Here is a 24,161-nt window from a genome sequence, read left to right as displayed (position 1 = left end):
TCACACAGCTCCAGTCTACTCTGCCCTCCTTCTGCCAGAGCCCAAAGTGAGTGGCTGCACAGGGAATTTTGTGCATTGGCCCTTTAACAGAGTGCCTGTATTTCCAGCCTTCTCTCCCTGGCAGACAGCAACCCTGCTGCTTTTCACAACCAGATGTTATGTGGGCACCTTCTCAGTCTGGTTCTCTGGGCTGGGGAGCCCAGCTTTGGGTTTAGACCTCAGAGTTCTCAGTGGGAACCCCCCACAGCTGAGATGTCCCTCCTGACCTTCAGCTGCTGCCTGTGGGAGCCCAGCCAGCCCTTTCACGCCTCCACCTTTCCTATGAGTCTCTGTTCAGTTTCCACTTCCCGTTCTTGGTTATCGGGGTTCTCTCCAGCGAGTCTTCAGTTGATTTTTCAGGGTGGTTTTACTGTATTTTCGTTATTTCCAGTTTGGCCCTGAGAGAGTGTCAGTGTAGCTTCCACTTACTCTACTGCCATCCTGACTGCCTTTTAAATGAGATAGACACGACTTCAGGACCTATTGCCGTAGTTGGATTATATATATTTGAGTATCATTTCTATGCAGTCACTCAGTACGTTCTTTACTTCTACTTGGTTACTCTGAGGAAATGCTATGATCTCAAAGGGTAAAAACCATTTATTTTTGTGGCCAGTGGGACAGTTGAGAACACGTAATACAAATAAAATTTTTTGATCCTCCAACATTTCACTGTTCCTGTGGATACTAGCAAAAAACATTTTTTATAGCCTGATGACAGATTTTTTTTGTGTGTGTGGGTGGGTTTATCTGCCTATGTTCTGGGCTTCAAAAACTCAAGAAAGTAAAGACGAGACAGGCTGGGCTGGAGCTCCAGAGATGGCTGTAAGAACCACACATTCATCAAATCAGTGACTTCAGCACACTCCAGGCCACATGCCCAGCTCAGACTTTGAGTTTGCATGTCTGTGTGAGCAGGTCATAAAGTCAGCTAGGCCACCTGACCCATGCATGTGCCCTAGCAGGTTCTGGGAAGAGGAAGACAGTAACGAGTGAAAATCCATCTATGGATGTAAGACTAGCATTCGGGGGTAGCTTCCAGTTGTCACAAAAGCCCCACGCACTGAGTGGAACTTTTGTTCCAGACACTGGGAAATGCGCTGATTGCATGATCTGAACTTCTCATAACACCCCTATGGAGGGACTTTTTCGTTCTATTTTATGGAGAAGCCACTGAGGCTGAGAGAGGGGTGGGGTCTTTCTGGGTTACAGGTTGGGAGGCACTTGAGTTAGAATTAAAGCCCCGGTGGGTGGTTCCTGACCCACATGCCGCCCCGCCAGCCCCACGCAGCCTCGGCGGGATGTGGTCTGCGGGACTCGCGGGCCAGCTGCGATGGGACTGGTGGTCTGTCCTCTGGGTCACTGCCTGCCTTGCCTCCATCGCGGACCTCAGCAAAGGGCTCCTGTTTCTGCTGGGCCTTCAGGTCGCCCTGACTGTGCTGCAGAATTGATTTCCTTCTAGAACAGTCTTTCCAGTTTCCTAATTAGTTAAATGGAAAACGTTGGATTGATGATCAAATAGCCCCGAGTGTACTCATCAAACTATAAAAGTTTCTCATTTGACATTTGGAAGTTCTGAAAGGACAGAAAACACCTGAGGCCTTTTGGCAAAAGGCAGCCCCGGGAATGGGACAGGAGACTGGGTTAGCCCACGTCCAGGTTAGAGCGAGGTGTCTCTGTGACACTTCTGAGGATTCCTGGCCCCGGCTGAGGGGCAGAAGTGAGACTGATGCGTTCTTCCTGCCCTCCGGCGGGTCACGGCCGCCTGCCGGGCTTCCGGGAGGGGCAGCTCGCTATTCCACACGCGTGCTCACAGGCCAGCGCACAGCCTGGCTCCTTTTGTTGGTTGCGTTAAGTGCTTAATGAGTGGATCAGCTCTTTAGAGTTTCCGTGTAATTTGTCCGAGTTTGTAATGAGCACTTAATATGTACATGTGTTTGGACATCCTCCTCTAAGAGAGAAAGCTGAGGGAACTGAGTAAAGCAGGAGTCTCAGCATTGGGAACAAAATAACCAGATGGCGACTATAAGGACCTCTCATTCCACGAAAACCAAGGGTCACGGCAAGGCACGCCCTGCATGCAGCAGGGACCGCGCCCACCAGGTGGGACTTGGGCCAGACTTGCCCCTGGGAGCCTTGGTGCCCGGGTCTGAAATCAGGGTCCCTCTCCCGGGAGCTGACTGCGCTGAGGGACGGACCAGGCGCCACAGGGGAGGGGCCCTCGTCTGCTCCTCTGCACCTTTGTTTTCGGGTTTGAAAGAATATGCCGTCCAAAGCCCAGTAACCGGACCATCTGAGGCCGTCAACCACCTTTCCAGAGTGCTGAGATGGCAGGCACTGAGGATCCACTCACACAGGGGAGTCCCGTGGATGCGGTTGTTTTGGGAAATAGCAGCTGAACGCCCCCAGCCCAGGCGGGAGGGTGTGCGAAGGAGTGGGTGCCAGCGCCAGGCCCGCTGTGGTGTGGAGCCGCCCTGCTGCCCGGCCACCTGCACTGAGCCCCGGGCCGAGGGTCCTGCCAGGACACTCAGTCCACCCCCTGGCTCATCTGAAGGCTCAGGAAGGGCCAAGCAACAGGCACTTCCATATTAGGGAGTTTCTGAGATGGAAAAATAGGAAATCTGACAGGAAGTGTTTAATCACATTATTTATCAACATCTTACTGCGATTTATGACATTTCTGTGAGCATAAGATTAGTGTTGCTATTTTTTCTGGGATATATAAAAGATTATTTTCTTTTTTCTTCTTCCCTCTCTCTCTAGAAGAATTCAGAACCAGGACATTTATTTACTTTTTGTTGTTGTTGTTGTTGTTAATCCTCACCTGAGGATATTTCTCCACTGATTTTTGGGGAGAGTAGAAGAGAGGGAAAGACAGAGAGAAACATGTATGTGAGAGAAGCACATTGACTGGTTGCCTCCTGCACAAGCCCTGACCAGGCCGGGGTGGGGTCTGCAACCGAGGTACATGCCCTTGACCGGAATTGAACAGGGACCCTTTGATCCGAAGGCCAATGCTCTATCCACTGAGCTAAACCAGCAAGGGCTAGAACCAGGATACTTTAGGGCACTTTAAAGTTATTAAGGTCCGCCAGGGAGTCTGGGGGTCTGAGAGCATCTCCGTCACACTCCCCGCGGGGTGCCGAGGCGCAGCGCCGTAGGTCACAGTGTTGACAGGGCTGGACGAGGTTCTGGCTACTGAGGACGGAAAGGAAACCTGTGTGGATGGGGACGCTGCAGGGAAAGGGCCGCCGCGTCTCCCCAGAGAAATATCAGGGTGCGACCTAAGGCCGGGCGGGCACGAGGCCACTGCGGCCACCCGGCCTGGCGGCCTCTCTGTGGCGTTTCCTGTCTGCCTTGAGCTTTGGGATCGGGCACCTCTGACCCTCCTCGCCCCGTGTTACCCAGGGCAGTGCTGTGTGGCCAGAGCCGCCGCCGCCCTGAAAACAGCCGCAGTTCCTCGACCTTCCGCTGTCCACGCCGCCTCCCCTCGCTTCCTGCGTGTCGTGGGCCGGGGCGGCGGTGGCGTCCCCACCACAGTAAGGCCGGCAGCTGGAGCGGTGCAGGGTCAGCGGGGCCTCGCAGCTGGGGCTGTGCCTGTGCCCGGAGAGGAGGGGAGGGCCTGGAGGGCTGAAGGGGGACAGAGCAGAGGACGAGGCTGGGCAGGCGTGTTGGGACCAACTTGCAAAGATGCTGCCGTGTCCGGCAACGACGGTGAGAAACATTCCTGGGTCTGTCAGACCCCTGAAGGCCGAATGCGGTCGGAAACGGAATGTGGGCTTTTAGCGTTGTGTTCAATTTGCTCATGTGTAAAATAAGAATAAAACCTTATATCACAGGGTATTGGATGGCTCCAAATAGGTAAGAAGGAATTAAGGAACAGGGATTTAGATGTGAAAGGGCTGAGGAAACCAGCAGCACTGTGCAAAGGCAGAGGGAGAGCAAGGGGAGGAAATCCTCGTCAGGCCCGTGGCTTCGCGAGTCCCTGGGGCTCAGCCAGCCACTCGCGGTGGGAACAGCCAGTGTGTTCATTGTTTGCGGCGATCTGAACAGAAGCCAATACTAACATTAATTGAGCAATTACAGTAAAGCAAGTTAGTTATGCTTCGTGTATCTGCTTTACCTTAAAACTTGTGTGTGTTAAAATGCTTTCCATGTAGCCCTAACTGGTTTGGCTCAGTGGATAGCGCGTCGGCCTGCGGACTGAAGGGTCCCAGGTTCGATTTCGGTCAAGGGCATGTACCTTGGTTGCAGGCACATCCCCAGCAGGGGGTGTGCAAGAGGCAGCTGATCGATGTTTCTCTCTCATCGATGTTTCTAACTCTCTATCCTTCTCCCTTCCTCTCTGTAAAAAAATCAATAAAATACATTGAAAAAGAAATGCTTTCCATGTAGTAACTCACGAACTCTTTCCATCTTTGCAGCCAGTGGTAGCTACTATTATTGCTTCTTCACAGGTGAGAAATCTGAGGCCAGAAGCGGTTAAGAGCCTTGCGTGCCCGCGGTCATGTATCTGTTAGATAGGATTTGAATCCAGAGCCTGGAGTTCAACAGCAGGAGGAAATACACCAGGCGTTTCAGACGCCTGCCCAGTGTCCAGGGGCCCTGGGGCTGCAGCAGGCGTGCAGGGGGGACTCAGGCCTCCCATCTGCCGCTTGCAGCAGCTGCTCAGATGTCATCGGCCAGGAAGCGGACCTCAGACTGCAGCTGCAATGGAGGAGGGGGGGTTATATTCCCAGAGGACCCACCGCCAGCGGAGGTGCAAGCTCATTAAAGAGTAGTGTTATTTATTGCAACCCAGGAAACTTAAGAGCATGGTCATAGCTCAATACTTATTTTCAAGGAAAATGTCTTGTCAGGTTTGAAAATTATCAAACGTCCTTGAATGAGCCTTTCAGGAACTCTTGTGTTAAAGCAGAAAGACGTGTGTGTGCACGCGCGTGCGAGGGAGCGGGGCAGACTGAGAGGAACTGTGCAGGCGAGTCCGGCCCCGGGAAGGGAGTGCGCAGCTAGCTCCGCCGGGTCAGCTGAAGAGGCCACTGGGGCGCGGGCACGAGAACCACTCTCAGGCCCCCCCCCATCTCCACCAGCCGGAGCACAGGCCAGCGGCTCAGGACGCAGCTGAGCTGGAGCAGCTGCACCCCCCTTGGACCTAGTGAGTCAGGTCATTGTGAGGAAGGCAGCGGCGCCTTGGGGGACCCCCTTCTGAGAGCAGGGGTGGCCGCGGGAAGCATGCCTTTAGGGCTGGACAGCTAGCACTGATGCTTACGGTCTAGTGGGGGCTTGTCCATGGTCCCCACACTTAGGGGACACTTCCTGGTGTCAAAGGCCTATGTCATCCACTCAGCCTGAGCGGGAGCTGTGCGTTTGTGTCGGGAACGTTTCCCGCAGGAGAGATGCGTGGCTGCGGCTCCTGATGCGCCTGCACTTGCCGCTTGGCCATGACGGCCAGTCACGCCCACCTCTCCGCTGCCCAGGGCAGAGGCTGCCATGGCTGCAGCTTTGCTCCCAGACGCAGCTCCCCTAAGGGCAGCCCCAACGGGAAAGTGTCCTCAACCTCCTGCTTCCTTTCTTCCTCTTCCCACTAACCTATGGCCCAGCTGTGACGCCACCCCCTGGGCAACTAGACCCTCTTCCGGGAGGCAGCCTCCACGCGTGCCCCCCTCCCCCTCCCGCCTATCCCTGGAGGCAGTGGGTTAGGAGCATGGAGAGCGCTTTGCTCCTTTCCACAACAAAAGCCTTCATGGGTGACTGGTCTGCCAGGAGGGGACCCAGCTACACCTGAAAAAGTGTTTCTCTCCTGCTACGTAACAATCGAAACTTATTCCTCACTGTCGCAAGTCGTGGTAAAATACACAGGTTACAGACGGCGCCACCCTACCCCTTTTGAAGGGTGCAGTGCCGCGGTGTTAAGCACATTCACATCTTGGGGCAACAGATCTCCAGACTCGTCTTCCCAAACTGAACTGTGCCGGTTACACAGCCTCCCTGCCCCTCCCTGCCCCTTCCCGCCCTACAGCCGCTCTGCCTCCGCCTCTGCCTGTGGGAGGCTCGGGGCTCTCCTGTGAGTGGAATGAGACAGTGCCCGTCCTTGTGTGTCTGGTTGGGTTTCCGTGTGGTGGTCAGAATTCCCTTTCTTCCCTGCGGTCTTCATACACTGTGTCCGCCCCTTCACCCAGCGATGGACGCTGGGCAGCTTCCACGGTTCGGTTGGTGTGACTAATGCTGCCTCGAACGTGGGTCCACAAACCCTCTTTCAGTTCTCGTGGGCTCACGTCCGAAAGGGGAGTTGCTGGATGTGGACATCTATTTTTAACTTTTGAGGAACTGCTGTACTGTTCCAGAAAACCTGAGTGCATGGACTCCAGAGTCAGCTTGACAGTGGCGACCGCTTGGTCAAAACCTGCAGCTCCTCTCAGGCCGCGGGGCCCGCCTGCTGGACAGGCTCGAGGGCTGTCCCACCTCATCCAGCGCTGAGACCAAGGCGATGCCCAACTGCACTCATTGGGCTGAAAACACAGCCTGTTTCCGCTGTTTCCCGGTGGGTGCACCCAGCTCGCACCGAGGGGGTTTTTGAAAGCGAGAGCAGCTCAGAGCCGACCAGGGCTTCAGCTGGCATGTCCCCGGAAACAGCTTCTGCATCAGAAGGACTTGAGCTTGGACCCTGCCTGGCAACGTGCCAGCGGTGTGCCGGGGAGCGACTGGGCATCTCTGGGCCTCCAGCACAGCCGGATCTCCCTGCATGGCCACACGCACTGTCCCTGGCAGCCCAGAAAGGAACAATGATGACAGCTGTAGGGAGGAGGGAGATGTGCAGAGTTTGGCTCTGTGGTGTGTAATGAGTTTACCTGTACTGTTAACACAAATTGATGCATTTTCTACCTCCTTCATTTGTCAAAATAACCAGCCAAGTGCAGATAATCTCTCCCCTTTTCTGAAAATACTTGAGGGTAGAGATTCAAGAGACAGGACAGCGCTCTGCCCGCAGGCCATGCGCCCTCAGGGCGGGCAGGCGTTGCAGTGTGCCGTCCCCTGGTCCCGAGAGGCAGTGCCCGCTCGCAGGACCCCCGCTCGCAGGGCTTCTGGGCTCAGGGGAGAACCCGCCTCACAGAAACAAGCCCACGGAGTCCTGCACTAGGAGATTCTGTGCTTGTCTCACCTCCTTTCCGTGTTATCTGGCACCGGCCGTGACTCCTCCCAGGTGTCCTGGGAAGCAAGCCGCTGACGGGCAAGTGTGAGGGCCGCAGGCTCACACTCCCAGTCGCCCAGCTGTGCTCACAGGCGTTCAACAACGATACTGTTTAAATTCCCCGAATTAAAACAATGCGCAAAGAGATCACCGAATCAGATAGCTTTAGTTTGTTCCAAGTTCTGCGGTGTTTCCGCAAAAGAGAACTGTTCTGGTTCGGGTCCGAGTGGAGCTGGTGTTTTAGGTCTCGGGTCCGAGTGGACCCGGTGTTTTGTCTTTCTATCAAGGCCAGGATGTGTTTTCACACCCTGCGCTCGGCATTGCTCCAGCTCCCGCCTGGGTGTTGGTACCAGAGACGTGGTGGGGAGGATGCTCTTGGTGGTGGTGTGAGCAGCCGCGTCAGGGCACTGAGCTGGGAGCCGGCCCGGAGCCCTCGCCGTGGCCTCCGATTCTGTTTCTGCCTCATTAGTAAATGGATGACGGTTCTGGGCCAGAGCTGGGAATACCAGGAACAGTAGAAAAATAATCCGTTTAAGATAAAGCTGGATGTAAGCAGGTCACTTTAATTTCGAATTGGTACTTTCAAAAGCCATTTGAACAACACAGGATGAGGAGGTTTCTTCTTCTGGCAACACCCAGGGCAGCGGAGAGCCTGCAGCTCCCCCGTTCACTCTCGGCCCCTCTTCCCGAAACGCAGGGGCTCCGTCTCCTCAGCACCTGTCCCATCGGTTCCTTACTTGCTCTTCCCATGGACCAGACCCCCCAGCCCTCGCGTCTCCGCGGGACCTTCTGCACGTTTCCACCTCCGCGTCCCCTCCCCCTCCCCTGTCCTCATCCACCTGCACACGCATGTCCCCTGCACGGCCTCAGGACGAACCTAGACTGCGTGCAGGCCTCACAGCGCCCTCCTGGCCCCGCCTGGGTGGGAATGCGCCCCGCCAGCTCCAGCAAGCACCCCGCCCCGCTCCTGCCCCTCGTCCATGCACAGGCCTTTCTCTGTCCGGAATGCCCTTCCCAACTTTCCTCCCCGCTCCCCGCCCACCTGGGCTCCAGCCTCAGCTGGTGGAACCAACACGTGGAGTCTCCTGGCACTTTCCGCCAGGTCCCGCCAGGGCCTGTGCCGGGGCTCCTTCCCTGACTCGCCCTCCACCCGGGGCTCCCCTCCTCCCGCCACCTCAGGATCCTGCTGTCAGGGGGCTCTGCCCACCTCCCTCGGAGGCCCAGGCTCCTGCAGCCCAGAGGCTGTCGGTGAGAAGCCTTGACTTTCATGTTTTCTGTCTCTTTCTCAGAGATGATACCTAAGGGAAATCCATTCGCTTTTCAAAGCATCTCGTTCTCTCTCCGTCTCTTTCTCTGTCTCTCACACACACACCCCATCTAAACAGTTGCTCTGAAATGCAGTAGGACAGCAGCCTCGCCTTACTCATTTGAGCAGTAGGTGGAGGGCATGGCCCAGGAATGCCCACAGCCTCCGGCCCTTCACTCCGTCTGCCTCCCAGGTTGGCACAGGCCCCTCTGCAGTGGGCGGAGCCGCTCCCCCCCCCCCCCGCCCCCCACCCCACCTGACGGTCTCTGTGTCTGGGTCTGCAGGACTTGTCCTATAAGGACCGGCACTGGCACGAGGCCTGCTTCCACTGCTCCCGCTGCGAGAACTCGCTGGTGGACAAGCCCTTCGCCGCCAAGGAGGACCAGCTGCTCTGCACCGACTGCTACTCCCACGAGTACTCGTCCAGGTGCCAGGAGTGCAAGAAGACCATCATGCCAGGTCAGCACGCCCCCGCGCACACGCCCCTCCCTCCCTGCGCTCGCGATTCTGTGTCCTGGTCGTGTCAGCCAGCATGCCTGTCCTGGGTGCCCCTCGCAGCAGCTGGGTGTGCAGAGACTGGTGGGTGGGGAGGCGACCGGTCCTCCGTCCTGGAGCTCACATTCTGCGGACGGACCCACCTTCAGAGGAACCCAGACGCGACTGCAGCAGGGACTTGCCCGCGGGGGGCGGCGGGGGCTGTGTCCCTCGTTTAGGAGGAAAGTAGTTTGTTTTGTTTTGGTTTTTGCGGGAGGGAGGAATGTTTCCTTTTAAAAACTAGAGCGAACAACTATATGTGACATTTAAAAAATAGATCTTGTGAGACATAGGAATGCGGGCAAGTAGAGCGCCCTGTGCGGGCCTACGGCTTGGACCTGCCGCTGACACAGGTGCAGACCTGGCTGTGGCCAGTTCGCCGGCGGCACAAGCAGGGCCGGCCTCCGCGCCGCCCGCGAAGTGGGCCCGGAAGGCAGACTTGGCGGGTTTAGCAAATAAGAACACAGAACTCCCAGCTACGTCTGAACGTCAGCTCATCTTCTGGTGTCTCCCATTCGGGACCTTTAATCTGGCATCCCTGCCGGAGAGCCACACGAACCAGGACAGGCCGCGGAGCACGGAGCGGGGGCAGTGACGAAGTCCCCGGAGCCTGCGCATGGCCGGCCGGCGGGTACAGATGGCTGCATGAGGGTGCCACGGGGCGTGGAGGACTTGGGGCCTGAGGACTCTGAGGCGGTCGGGAGGGTCCAGGAGGGCCCAGGAGGGCCCATGGAGCCAGCCTCGGGCACAGTGGCCCTTGGAGCGAGGGCTGGAGACATCCCCCCCCACCGCCCCACCCACGAGACTGCTGCTTTATGCTGCTTTAGGGGAGCTCGGCCTTACCAGGCAAGGTTTAGAACTAAGGGCAGCACATTAAGAGAATGGCACCCACAGAAATGATGCATGAAGTAATCTGATAAAGTATGTGTGGGGTTTTAAAAAGTCGGTCTAAAGAGTAAATTAAGCTAGCGATTCTGACTTAAAGTACATGGAGTAAGTGATTTAGGCTTGTGATTTTAAATGGAAAATGTCTTCATTGATAAACTGTTTGGACATTTAAGGTATCTTATGATCCCCCATGGTTAGAAGTTTTCTTCATTTCAGCAATTACTTAAGAACTTGAGGTTCAGTTTGTTAGTTGAGGAACTTTAAAGGGATATCAAATATACTTAATTTTCAAAAGTAGTCTTAAAGGAGTTCAGTTCACCACATTAACAACAGAACCAAATGTAAAGGCCCCTGAAAAGTGATTTTTAAAATTCACTATATTCATGAATGCGATAAAGGATGTGCCATGTGAACTTGAGGGTTTTGAGTTTGTTACCTCAATAGATTGAATGCTAATTTTTAAAAACTTAGGCGGCTGCTGAGTAATCATAGGTCATGCAGCTGGGGCCCCAGTGACGGAGAGATGAGGCTGCAGAGGTCACGGAGAGGCAGGCTCTCCTCTCTGCCGGGGACTGCTTGTCAAGCTCTGAGTTTGTGTTTTATTTTTGGTTTGCTCTGTTTTTGGCAACAGAGATACTAAAGAGCTCTGAGCAAGAGACCGACATGTGGGAGGTGTTATTTTAGGAAGATCTATTGCCTTAAGAAATCATAACCTTCTGAAAGGCAAGGTCATAATTAGGTCTCAGTCAGATGGTTCTATTGCTACTGCATTCTCCGGTCAACACATCTCACAGGTAACTGTGACATCCTGTCACAGGGAGCAGAGGCCGGGCCATGCCCACAGCCCTGCACCGGAAGACTTTTACAAAATGTCGTTAACACTCACCTGTTGGAACCAAGCGGCCCACACGTGGAGACAGTGGGAATGCCAGCTGCAGCCACGTCCACGGGGTCACACGCAGGGACACACAGTCCTGCACAGGACCCTGGGTTCATGGACACACAAGCCAAGCTGTACTAGGGTCCACAGCCAGAGCCCAGGAAGGGCCGTGGGAGGCTCTGAGCAGACGCCTGCCGCCTCCGTTCACAGCCCCTCACCCACCCGAGTTCTCCCAGGGCAGCTGGCCCTGCCCCCGCACTCCCTGTCCACTCGGGATCCGGGGTTTGCACTTGCTCAACGGAGTTCTGCCCTTTTGCAAGGAAGCTCTGTGGGCCCCTCTGCTTCTCCAGGTCCTCCCCTCACTGCCCTGCCTGGAGGACCAGGGCAGGATGGGAGTCCTTCTTGGGGGAGGGGGGACCCAAAGGAGGAAGTCCCAGGCCACACAGCTCATGCTGGAGCTCCCGGGACTGGTGGGGACGCACAGGCCGAGGTCCTGCCTGCAGGTGGCCGTGAGCCCGCAGAACGGAGATGTCTTTCCGGGGGAGTCCGGGCATCGGGAAGGCGGTGCAGGTGCAGAGGATGCCCAGCACGGCCCTTGGAATGAGAGCTGTGTGGAATCACACAGTGAGAACGTGTAAAAGCATGGACAGTTCTAAGCTTACATGGCCTTCAGGGTCACCTGTGTCAGCTCACCAGGGAGGACACCGGAGGTCCCGCCAGGCTGCTGCAGGGCTGGGAGCCACCTTCTGGCACAGGTAGGAGGGCACGCAGGGGACTCAGGGGGGCAATACTGACTGCTTCCCGCCTCGGCACCGCATTGATTCTGAGGTGGAGAAGCCGGATGAGCCTCTGTGGTATGGGCCCCCTCCCCCACCCCCTCCCACCCCCCCCCCGCCCCGCACAGCCCCACTGGCAGGAGTGCAGAGCAGCGTGGGGCACCCCCTTCCCCCAGAAACAGCACGGCATCCGTGCGAGTGCACCGCACGCGGGTCAGGAGGCTGTGCTCCTCAGTCCTGTGCCTCCCCCACTGCACACTGCGTAGGCCCTGGTCTCCTCCCCACCCACCCCAGCCCCGCACCAGCCTCAGTTACTTCAAATTCAAAACAGCCTGGCAGAGTGGCCGAGGGAGCTCGGTTCCTCAGTGCCGAAGGAGAAAGGGCGAGCACCGGGTCGGCACACACCTGCTTCCTTGCTGTGGTTCGATGCTTAAATGCTACAACCCAGTCAAGATGCACAGCGGCGCAGAGCAGGGTGCTTTGGAGTCTGGACAGACAGGATGAGAGGCGTTTCCCAATGAAAAAGTACCCTGGGCCCGCACTCCATAGAAGTCAGCGTGTTGACCTTTCCCGGCTTGTGTGACACCCCACAGAGCGAGGGCTCACAGCGCTCACCCGCCAAACGCCCAGGCCTGGGCAGAGGTCTCCGGCAGAAGCACCGCTGCCTGGGCGGGATCGCGGGTCACAGCCCCCCCGCCCCCAGGCTTCTGGAACCCCCTTGCTTATTTGAATCAGAGAGAAAGGCCCTGGCCGGTTTGCCCAGTGGATAGAGCGTCGGCCTGTGGACTGAAGGGTCCCAGGTTCCATTCCAGTCAAGGGCACATGCCCCGGTTTCAGGCTCAATCCCCAATAGGGGTGTGCAGGAGGCTGCCGGTCAATGATTCTCTCATCATTGATGTTTCTATCTCTCTCTCCCTCTCCCTTCCTCTCTGAAATCAATAAAAATATATATAAAACAAAGAAAAAACCATTCTCCATCTGGAGAATCCATCTGCCATGCAGGCTCTGTTAGACAAGGTTTGCTGCCACCTGCTGGCAATGTTTTGCAGTCCCTTTGCAGGCCTGTGTAAACGGAGTCTCAGGCCCCACACCCGCTTTGGGCTGGCGTGCCCACAGGATTCCCTGCCGGGGACCGGGCTGGTTCCTGAGCCCTGGTGTGGTATAAGACGGCTCAGAAGACACCAGGGATGCACTTGCACAGTGTTGCTTGGGGTCTCTATGTTCATGGACAACGTCCTTGGCTGCTTGATCAGAGGGAAGGACAGAGAGAAAAGAGTAGGTGATGCAGGTATATTTGGAAAAAGGAAGCCCTGAGACCAAAGTAAATTATTCTAGAATTTACATGAAAACCCCTCCACCACTGGTGGCTCTCTCCAGGGAGCACACGGCGCCGCCCCCTCCCCCAGCGCCTTCCCTGTGCTTCCTTTCTCCTCAGCTCCAAGGGCTTCCAGCCTCTGTAACTTGTTTCCTGCGCCCATTCCTCTTACATCTGTGACTCACTCCTTCTACCTCTGTGACTTTCTAAATAAACTTTCTCTTACGCTTTGAAATAATAATAAAATAGCACCCACCATTTGTACTTGAAATTAAACTGCTTACTAGAATTTTCCTCGTTTCAGAATTCATCACCCCCTGATTGAATTCCAATAGGCTGTGAAGATCGCTATGCAACCCCCCCACCCCCGCCGCAAGAATTCCATGACTATGGGAGATGGTGCCCAAATGTCTGATCCTGAAAGGACAGGGAGCTGAGAGAGTGACCCCAAAAACGACATCTAGAAACATAATCAGTAATGCTTCCCAGTGCATATTCTAATGGTTCGAGTCACCTGCATCTCACCAACTTGCCCCCCAGCTAAACACAGCCCTTAGCCTGGCTGTATTATTTTTGACTTAGCGACTGTAGACGCCTGCATTGTGCTGCCTGCATTGTCTCAGAAGGCTGCCACCCAGGGTCCACGCAGGCGAACTCCCCTGCTGCTGGAGCGCGAGCTGCAGTCATTCCACTGTAGCGTCCTGCCCGTGAGCCAGGGGTTGGCACAGTTTTCCATGAAGACCCAGCTGGATTAATAACCTGGTCTTTGCAGGCCACAGCCCTGTCGCGGCTGCTCCCCTCTGCAGGCAGCGTGAAAGCAGCTGCGGAAGGACCGCGTGAGTGGGAGTGGCTGGTTCCAACAAAACTTCCCTACGCAGCTGGCAGCGTCTGGGTTTGCCCCGGGTGGGTGCAGCGAGCTGGCACCACGCTTCTCCTTCCTTCATCCCTTATGCTCCCTTTCTCCAAGTACTTACTTCTGCTTCATACCAGCGGTGCTCACATACTTGTCTGTCTTGAACCATGGCTTTCAGTAAATATACACTTTTTTGGGTAAAGTATGGGGAAAACATCGATCAACAAGTATTGAATGTTTGCTGTGCATCAGGCATGGGGGTAGGGGTGGGGTGAACCAAAAAGCATTTAGGTTCTCCATCTTCTTATTTATTTTTTAATTTATTTTACTTATTTACAACATACAAAATAAATCTTGCAAGTAACAGGATTACTTCTATTATATTCTAAAATATTTTTTTCTCTGGCTCTATTTTTGTTCATCAGTTTATGTTGTTCGTGGTATTCCACAAATGAGTGAGACCATGTGATATTTATCTTTCTCCGACTGGCTTATTTTGCTTAGTATAATGCTCTCTGGTTCCATCCATGCTGTTACAAATGGCAAGAGTTCCTTCTTTTTTACAGCAGCATAGTATTCCATTGTGTAGATGTACCACAGTTTTGTAATCCACTCATCTGCTGATGGGTATTTAGGCTGTTTCTAAATCTTAGCTATGGTGAATTGTGCTGCTATGAACATAGGGATGCATATATCCTTTCTGATTGGTGTTTCTGGTTTCTTGGGATATATTCCTGGAAGTGAGATGACTGGGTCAAATGGGAGTTCCATTTTTAACTTTTTGAGGAAACTCCATACTGTTTTCCACAGAGGCTGCACCAGTATGCATTCCCACCAGGAGTGTATGAGGGTTCCTTTTTCTCCACATCCTCGCCAGCACTTGTCGTTGGTTGATTTGTTGCTGATAGCCATTCTGACAGGTGTGAGACGGTACCTCATTGTCATTTTGATTTGTATCAGAAACTTTGAGCATGTTTTCATATGTCTCTTGGCCTTCTGTATGTCCTCTTTTGAAAAGTGTCTATTTAAGTCCTTTGCCCATTTTCTGATTGGGTTGTTTATCTTCCTTTTGTTAAGTTGTTCCCTGTAAATGTTGGAGATTAAACCCTTATTGGAAATAACATTGGCAAATACGTTCTTCCATGCAGTGGCCTCTCTTGTTTTGTTGATGGTTTCTTTTGCTGTGCAGAGCTTTTTATTTTGATGTAGTCCCATTTGTTTATTTTCTCCTTAGTTTCCATTGTCCTAGGAGCTGTATCAGTAAAGATATTGTTATGACACATGTCTGTTATTTTGCTGCCTATGGATTCTTCTAAAATTTTTATGGTTTCCTGTCCTATGTTTAAGTCCGTTATCCATTTTGAGTTTATTTTTGTGTATGGTGTAACTCGGTGGTCTAGTTTCATTTTTTTGCATGTATCTATCCAATTTTCCCAACACCATTTATTGAAGATACTGTCTTGACTTCATTGTATGCGTTTGTCTCCTTTGTCAAATATTAATTGAGCATAATGGCTTGGATTGATTTCTGGGTTCTCTGTTTGGTTCCATTGTTCTATATGTCTGTTCTTGTGCCAGTACCAGGTAGTTTTGAGAACAGTGGCTTTGTAATATAGTTTGATATCTGGTATTGTGATCCCTCCAACTTTGTTCTTCTTTCTCAGGATTGCTGTGGCTATTCAGGGTCTTTTTTTTTTATTCCATATGAATTTTGGAGAGTTTGTTCTAGGTCTGTGAAATATGCATTGGTATTTTAATGGGGATTGCATTGAATCTATAGATTGCTTTGGGTAGTATGGACATTTTAATGATGTTGATTCTACGAATCCATGAACACAATGTATTCTTCTATTTCTTTATGTCTTCCTCTATCTCTTTTATCAATGTCCTGTAGTTTTCTGAGTACAGGTCTTTTACCTCCTCAGTTAAGTTTATTCCTAGGTATCTTAATTTTTTGTGTGTGCAATGGTAAATGGACTTGTTTTTTTAGTTTCTTTCTGTGAGTTAATTATTGGTGTGTAAAAAAGCCATAGATTTATGGATGTTAATTTTGTATCCTGCTACATTGCCGAATTCATTTATGAAGTCTTTTTTTATGGAGTCTTTAGGGTTTTCTATGTACAATATCATGCGAATAATGACAGTTTAACTTCTTTTCCAACTTGGATGCCTTTTATTTCTTCTTCTTGTCAGATTGCTATGGCTAGCACTTCCAGTACTATGTCAAACAAGAGTGGTGAAATACAACAAATGATGTCACAAATCAATAAACGTGACACATCATATAAACCAACTGAAAGACAAAAATCACATGATCATATCAATAGATGCAGAGAAAGCATTCGACAAAATCCAACAAATACAACAAATACAACCATAAAAATATTTTCGTTGCTACTTCATAACTGTAATTTTGCTACTGTTATGAATTGTAATGTAAATATCTGATATGCTATATGTGTTTTCCGATGGTCGTGACCCACAGGTTGAGAACCGCTGCATTTGGGGGTTGTTTCTTTGTCTCCTCACTTTGGTTGTCTGTTTGGGTTTGTGACTTTGTTTTAGGAAGATCCTCTACACCTCTCAATCTCTAGTGCAGGACAGTGTTAAAGGCTGTTTCTGACTAATTAGATCAGGCAAAGACTCAAAGCCTTCAGAGATTGCCTCTGCCTACAGACTGATAGGATTCCAACTTGAATTGCCCCCAGGCAATCGTCCTCAGGTGTGGCGAGAGTTTGAGTTTTTTCAACAGGGTGGGGCAGTTGCTTCTGCCTGGAAGCTAATTATTAGTTTTAGTCTCTTAAGTGGCCTCAGGGCAAGGTGTTTTCCAATAGGGCAGTGGTTCTCAACCTTCTGGCCCTTTAAATGCAGTTCCTCATGTTGTGACCCAACCATAAAATTATTTTTGTTGCTACTTCATAACTGTAATGTTGCTACTGTTATGAATCGTAATGTAAATATCTGATATGCAGGATGGTCTTAGGTATCCTGTGAAGGGGTCATTCGACCGCCAAAGGGGTGGTGACCCACAGGTTGAGAACTGCTGCAATAGGGTGTGTTGACTATCTTCCCCCGAGGCAAGGCAGATGTCTATGTGGGAAAGATGTTCTCCGCTGCCTAAGGGAATGACTTAGCCCAGGAAACTTGGGGTGTCTGCCTTCTGAGCTCTGTCCCCCGAGTCCCCAGTCCTGGCTTCTGCTCTCACAGCTCCAGTCCACTTCACCCTCCCGCTGCCTGAGCTCAAGGTGGGTGGCTCCACAGGGAATTATGTGCATTGGCCCTTTAAGAGGGTGCCTGAATTTTCAGCTGTCACTCCCTGGCAGACAGCACCCTGCTGCTTTTCACTGTCAGATGTTATGGGGTACCCTTCTCAGTTTTGGTGCTCTCTGCTGGGGGGCCCAGCTTGGGGATTAGATCCCAGAGTTTTTAGTGGCATTCCCCCCCCCCCCCCCCCCGCCACAGCTGAGATATCTCTCCGGGACTTCAGTTGCTGTCTGTGGGCGCCCACCAGCCCTTTTGTGCCTCCACCCTTCCTACCAGTCTTTATGGGGTCTCCACGTTCGGTCCTCAGGTAGCAGGGTTCTCTCCTGCGAGTTTTCCGTTGATTATTCAGGAAGTTTTTCCTGTATTTTAGTTGTAATTCCAGTTTGTTCCTGGGATTATGTCCATGCAGCATCCACTTACTCTGCCGCCATTTTTAGTCCTCTGTTCTCCATCTTCTTAATCTACTTGAAGAAATTATGTGAACACATCACATGATAATAGTTACTCGGAAGGAAATGAGATGTCACTCATTTACTGGTAGCGCGGGCGCAGTGTGGGAGGCACTGGGCATCACAGCTCTGTGCACCCCCTTGCTGGGTGAGATGTGGAGGCTCCTCACTGAGCCGGGCCGGGGGCTCCAGGTTCCTTCCCCCCTGCCATTTCCACCCCCTGAGCAGCAGGGCTGTTCATAACAGGTCCCTCTGCTCCGGAATGATTCACAGGTTAGTCTGAGCTATGCCAGATTTCTTGTGTTTTGCAATGCTGAGAGACTAGAATATTTTTTCACGTCATGTGCATACACACACACTGAGTATGTACAGATGTTGTTTTACGAACTGGGTGGGTAGCAGTGGGCACCTCTCTACAACCTAGAAAGCATCCCACTTAGAGGCGAGCCTTTGAGAGCAAAACGCCTCGCTGTGCGCAGGCCGAGCGGGTGGCCGGTCCCAGGGCAGACTGCACCCAGCCGTTGTGTCACAGCGCCTCTCTGTTCTTGCCTGGCACCACAGGTACCCGCAAGATGGAGTACAAGGGCAGCAGCTGGCACGAGACCTGCTTCATCTGCCACCGCTGTCAGCAGCCCATTGGGACCAAGAGCTTCATCCCCAAGGACGAGCAGAACTTCTGCGTGCCCTGCTACGAGAAGCAGCATGCCCTGCAGTGTGTTCAGTGCAAAAAGGTACCCGAGCCCGCTGGGCCTTGCACACGCGAGTCAGTGTGGGCCATGGCCCACCCGCTCGTCCTTCCCGAAAGAGGTGACGGTGTGACACTGGAACGGCACAGAAGTTACACCTCTGTCACCCTCTGTCCATATTCTCATGTGCTCCGGACACTGGCCCCTGGGACCTGTGTTCCAGTCTTTCCAGGCGTGAGCACGGTGGTCTGAGATAAAATCCTTCATTGCTTCCTTCTTCCTTCCCAGATGTGTGCTCATGTGTGACTCGATGTGGAGAGAACTTATGAGCCCAGAGCAGTGTCTGTTGTCTTGCTCTGGAAGAAACGAAGCCAGAGCCAACTGCTGTGGAAGGGAAAGAGGCGGCGGGAGGGAAAGTCGGGGAACGGCCGCCCCGGGGAGGGCAGGTCATCAGTTACACGTGGCCCCGGGCCGTGGCTGCGTGGCTCCGTTAGGTAGGGAGGACGGAGCCCGCCACCCGGAGGAAGCCGTCTCCCTCCCGCCTGTCCCGTCCCCCACGTCCCTGCCCTTCAGGTGTAGCTTCGTTTCCCAGTGTCCGCTCACACACAAGTCCTGACACTGTGAGGACTGTGCACCTCCACCGCCACCAGCGCCCTGGCCTGCTGTCGCGGGACTAAGCGCAGACTGGCTCCCACCCGTTTTCTGTCTGTGCCGTGTCCCCATTCCCTGCCAGCCACCTGCCTGCACCGTTTCAAAGCAGAGTATTGTGCGTTTCTTCCGTCTCCACCTTGTTTCCTTCTCGCGTTTCCATTTTTTCTTTACTATTTTGAATTCCATTTCGCCATCGCCCCCTCTCACGACCATGTGTCTGCTGTGTATTCCTTCGTCCCTTCATGGCACCCTCTCCCTGCGCTCTCCCTTTTTGTGGTTGTTCCTCAGTGAGACCCACGGGAACTTCCCTTTAGAGGCTCCTCTTCCTGGGCCGTCTTCCCCGCCTCACGGTCCTGTTCCCGTGGGGAAATGAAGGCACACCGTCTGGGCTGCACGTGTGTGTGACATCGGCACACCCGTCAGCGTTCATGCCAGAGCATCCCTTCCCGCCACTGTGGCAGGGCACGGAGTCTGGATGGGCAGAGCGAGGCAGGCTGCTCCAGAGGAAGCATCTGCACAGAAACGCCCTCTGTAGCCTCGGAGATACGTTGCCACCCAGCATATTTTGCATGAGTTCTACTCCTTAGAGAGCACTTGTTGGATAATTATTAATGGTTTATACTTTAATGAAGAGAATACGGGATAGGAGGAAGTCCTGAACTCTGTACCTACTTTGCTATTTACTAGCTATGAATTCTCAGGCAAGTCACTGAATTTCTCTGGGTCTCAGTTTGTTCATCTGCAAAATGGAAGTCACATCTGTCTCTATAAGGACTAGAGCAGGAGCTGGACGGGCAGCAGTGTTCAGGATGCACTGCGAGTGCCAGTGCAGCGCTCTCTGTTGTACATGGCCGGCCCGCAGCCAGCTGAGACCCGGGCCCGGCTCTGTCCACGTCCGTTGGTTAACTGAACATGGAAAGCAACAGTGCAAACGGGAAGTAGCAGGTCAGGTGGAGGTGTTGCCGACCAGTGTGTGTGCCTGGCTTCCGCGCAGGACTAGAGCTGAGATGGCGAGGAGGGGGCCTGGGGCCTCTCCCAGCTGCCCTGCGGCCCCGAAGGCCCATCCCACGTGGCTTTAGCCTCTTCCACAGCAGTGACTGGACCGGGGGGACCCGGGTCATTACAGACAAGTGGCCCTGGGCCCAGGCCTTCGAGGTCTGGGTTAGGTTAGGGTCGCCCTCTTCGCTGCAGGCTCGTCCTTCACCCCAGCCCTGCCTCCTGCCCTGACACCTGTGCCCAGTCCAGCACCCTCTGAGGATGGAGGGCGGGCACCTTGTACCCACATCACTAGCAGGAAGCCAGGGTCTGCAGCAGGGACTGTGAGGGCTGGGAAGCGGTTTCTCAGTGACCTTGAACCAGAGCTGACGTTTCCTGGAGGCAGTACGCTAAGAACACAGGCAGCTCTGCTCTAGGACCTGACCCCTGCCCTCTTGCCTCCCAGCCCATCACCGCCGGAGGGGTCACCTACCGGGAGCAGCCCTGGCACAAGGAGTGCTTTGTGTGCACCGCCTGCAAGAAGCCGCTGTCCGGGCAGCGCTTCACGTCCCGAGACGAGTTTGCCTACTGCCTGGACTGCTTCTGCGACCTGTATGCCAAGAAGTGTGCCGGCTGCACCAACCCCATCAGCGGTGAGTGTCTGGGGCCACCAGGCCGCGGCCCTGCCCCTCCTCACGAGCCAACGCTGACGGGTGAGAGTCTGGCACGTGGGTTTGTTGCATGGGCAGACCTTGCAGAGGCTGTGGACTGGGTTCCGGGGCTTGTCTCATGACCGCCCTCTGCGAGAAAGTGCGCCCCCTCCTCCACACCCACCCACTGTTTCTTTTGTGCGGTCTTTCCCGCCATTCCAGAGAAAATGAGCCTTTTCTCTTCACCCTCCCTGTGAGCGTGTCATTCATTAAGTCAGTGCTGGCCACGCCCCGGTGAGGGGCGCTCAGCTGTCAGTTCCTTCTGGTGGGCGCACGGGCTCTGGAACTTTGGGCGTCCCACATGCTGCTCTCTAGCCCTTTCTCCTTGGAGTCCTGAGCTCCTCGGCTGTGTCTGGGCCCCCACTCCCAGGAGCAGAACCAGAATTCCTGGTGCAGCCCAGCGCCTGGCCCGGCATGCTCACCCGTGTCATTCTCCGCCCACAGGACTTGGTGGCACAAAGTACATCTCCTTCGAGGAGCGGCAGTGGCACAATGACTGCTTCAACTGCAAGAAGTGCTCCCTGTCACTGGTGGGCCGCGGCTTCCTCACCGAGAGGGATGACATCCTGTGCCCCGACTGCGGGAAGGACATCTGAGTGCGGCTGCCTGCATCACGCAGGCCCACGTCCCCGTGTCCCCGCACGGGGGCCAGCGTGGAGCCTGCCTCCTCCAGCCTCACCTGGCTTTCCTCTTGTGCTTCTCAGCGATAGTCACTAGTCACGTTTGTGTAACCCCTCCGCCCTTTCTTCTAGCCCAATCCCGGGGGAGGAGAAACCCTTATGGAGACCTTAGGTGGGAAGACGGTTGTGAATTTTTATAACCAAGCAAGGGAAATCCAAGTGCAAACTTCCCGTTGAATATCTTTATAAATGTATCTTTCTTTCACTGCATATTTAATTTTAAGTGCAATTAACATGTCAGGAACTTGGAAATAATGACGAGCTGTCCCTATAGCTGTCACTTCCTGTCGTGTGAGGCCTGCAGCAAGATTGTATGACTTGCAATAAAGCTACTCAGCACCGAGTGGGAGTGGTGCGTGCACAGTAAGGCTGCGTGTAATTGACACTGTGCTGCGCGATCGATCCATGCACTGTCTGAGGTGCGGGCCCTGGCGGGCGGGCGGGCATGTTGACTGAAACTGGATCGCACCTTCTCTTCGTCAGGTGAAGGACTGCAAAAGGGCACAGCACCGTGGGGCCAGGATGGCAGCTCGCTCTGTGTATCCCAACGCCTGAGCATTCAGGGCATTCTGGTGCCTGCAGGAAGTGCCACAGAGCCAGTCAGAGGGAAGGAGGCAGAGTCACGCGGAGCTCCGGGCTGGGCAGCAGTCTGTCAGTCACCTGGAGAGCAGGCTCCACACCTGAAAGCACTGAGCAGTTGATGAGCTAGGGCCTTGCATATTTCTCCAGAATAGTAACAATGTCGACCTTCGGTCCTCAGTTTTCTAAGACAATGCCCCATGATAAAATGACATGGTGTCCAATCAGAAAGAATATATGCACCCCTATGTTCATAGCAGTGCAATTTACAATGGTTAAGATCTGGAAACAGCCTAGTGCCCATCAGAAAAAAAGTGGGTAAAAAAGCTGAGGTTGCCCTGGCTGGTGGCTCAGCGGCTAGAGCATCAGCCAAGAACCAAAGGGTCCCGGGTGTGATTCTGGTCAAGGGCACATACCTAGGCTGCAGGTTCCCCACTCCAGTCGGGGTGCATGTGGGAGGGAGGCAACTGATTGATGTGGCTCTCTCACGTCAACTTTCTCTCTTCTCTCCTTCTCCCCCGTCCCTTTCACTCTCTCTAAAAACAACGGAAGAAATAGCCTCCAGTAAGAATTAACAACAAAAAAGCTGCGGTACATTATACCATGGAATACCATGCAGCAGTAAAAAACAACGATCTCTTACCCTTGAAGCAGCATGGAGGGACCTGGAGAGTATTACGCTAAGTGAAATAAGCCAGTCAGAGAAAGACAAGTATTTTACATGATCGCATTCATATGTGGAAGCTAATGAACAAAATAAACTCACAAACAAAATAGATCCAGAGATTTGGAAGCAGGGAACAGACTGAAGATTCTCAGAGGGAAGAGGCGGGGTGGGGGGGTGGGAAGAGATTAACCGAAGAACTTGCATGCCTATATGCATAGCCCATGGACACAGACCATAGAGTGGTGAAGGCCGGGGCAGCGCATGGGGGTGGGTTAGAAGGGGTTACTGGGGAGAAAGGGGACATCTGTAATAGTTTCATCAAAAAAGATAAATTGTTATAAAATGAAACGTTGTGCCGGGGAAAGCCTGGTGGGAGCCCAGCCTGTCTCCGCCAGTGCCACCACCAGGAGGGCATCTGAACACATGAGTCAGGCCATGAGCCAGGCCGCCAGAGTTACAGTGAGCTGGAGGCTTTGCTCAAAAAGAATAAACCCACCTTGTTAGTTGTTTTGCCATCTTCTACTTTATAATGTTAACATGAAAACATTCAAACCTGTAAAGAATTTTTGTGAGTTTGAGCCAAACTGTCGACATATCCCGGGAAGCAGAACCTCAACAGATTGAGATAATGCTCTGGAGAATGGCGGGTTACATCTGTATTTATACATTGCAATCAAAGGAAAGGGACGTAGGTGGGTGACATGAAATCCACTGGTGCTAGACTAGAGAGGTGGGAGAAAGCAAAGCGGGTGGGGTGGGGGGAACCCCTGGGATTGAATAAAAAGTAAAATGATAGACACATACTTAGGTGGGGGCAGGAACAATTAACATGATAACAAGGAATTTGTAGTATTTGTCCTAGCACCCAGGCACATTAGGTTGTGCCTCAAGGGGTCCAGAAAAATCGAAGTTACAAGTTACCCAGACATTTCAAGGGTATGTTATCATAGATACAAACAGACAGATAGGCTCAGTTAACGTAAAGGTTGACCTTGTCAGTGAAGATACCGGCCTAGGATGTAACTACCCACCATAACTGCTTTTAGTTAAAGTTTAATTTCAGACCATCCTTTGTGGTTACTTTAGGTCTGAGTTTGCAAGACCACCATGCAGGCCTTCCCTGAGCTTGTCAGGTCAGCATGTGGCCCCTTTCGTCCACAATAATATAAAAGTAAAAGCATTCTTGCAAATGTGCTTTTGAAAATAAAAATAGCAGTATTCAAAAAAAAACCAAAAGTAAAAGCTTTCCAAATTTCATTATGGAACATCTTAACTTGTTCCTGGTTAAAAACACAGCTACACTAAACGTATCCAACCTTAAATTACCCAATTTGTCAAAAACAAAGATCTTAGTGGCCAGCAACTACCAGGGAGCTAGAGCTCCATGAGACTAGTAGCAAAAAGCAAAATGGCAGACTAGCCAGTTTAACAGAAACCAGGGGAAGAAGAGCCCTCAGGGGATCCCCCTTGCCGCTGGGGGCCCAGGAGACGGCATGACGGGGCTGCCCCCACTGAGGGGCAGTCGGAGGACGTGGAGCAGACGTGCGAGCATTCGCCAAGCCATGCACAGAGCAGCAAAGCTCTTAGAACCTTGTCTGCTCAGAGGGCTAGGCAGAAGCTCTGACCTGGCTGAGCGTGTATTATGAACGTGTTCAAACCTAAAGGAAACCATGCTTAAAGAATGAAAGGAACATTTATAACAATTTCTCATCAGAGTGAG

At 53.0% G+C, this 24,161-nt stretch overlaps 1 protein-coding gene across 1 annotated transcript in view; it reads left to right on the top strand.

Annotated features, from left to right (window-relative positions):
* The window catches only part of FHL2 (four and a half LIM domains 2), a 32,027-nt gene extending 10,465 nt beyond the window's left edge, over positions 1-21,562 (top strand). Inside the window, exons 2-5 of the mRNA XM_006098356.3 lie at positions 8,819-8,993; positions 18,055-18,224; positions 20,272-20,458; positions 20,960-21,562. Of these exons, the coding sequence (XP_006098418.1) occupies positions 8,819-8,993; positions 18,055-18,224; positions 20,272-20,458; positions 20,960-21,111 (684 nt within the window). The 3' untranslated portion in view covers positions 21,112-21,562. The remainder of the gene's footprint in view (positions 1-8,818; positions 8,994-18,054; positions 18,225-20,271; positions 20,459-20,959) is intronic.
* The last annotated feature ends 2,599 nt before the right edge of the window (positions 21,563-24,161 follow it).

Source organism: Myotis lucifugus, unplaced genomic scaffold (genome assembly GCF_000147115.1).
Source record: "Myotis lucifugus unplaced genomic scaffold, Myoluc2.0 scaffold_230, whole genome shotgun sequence".
NCBI classification, from domain to species: domain Eukaryota; kingdom Metazoa; phylum Chordata; class Mammalia; order Chiroptera; family Vespertilionidae; genus Myotis; species Myotis lucifugus.
The sequence above is the reverse complement of the archived record's forward strand: the minus strand, read 5'-3'. Positions and strand labels throughout refer to the sequence as shown.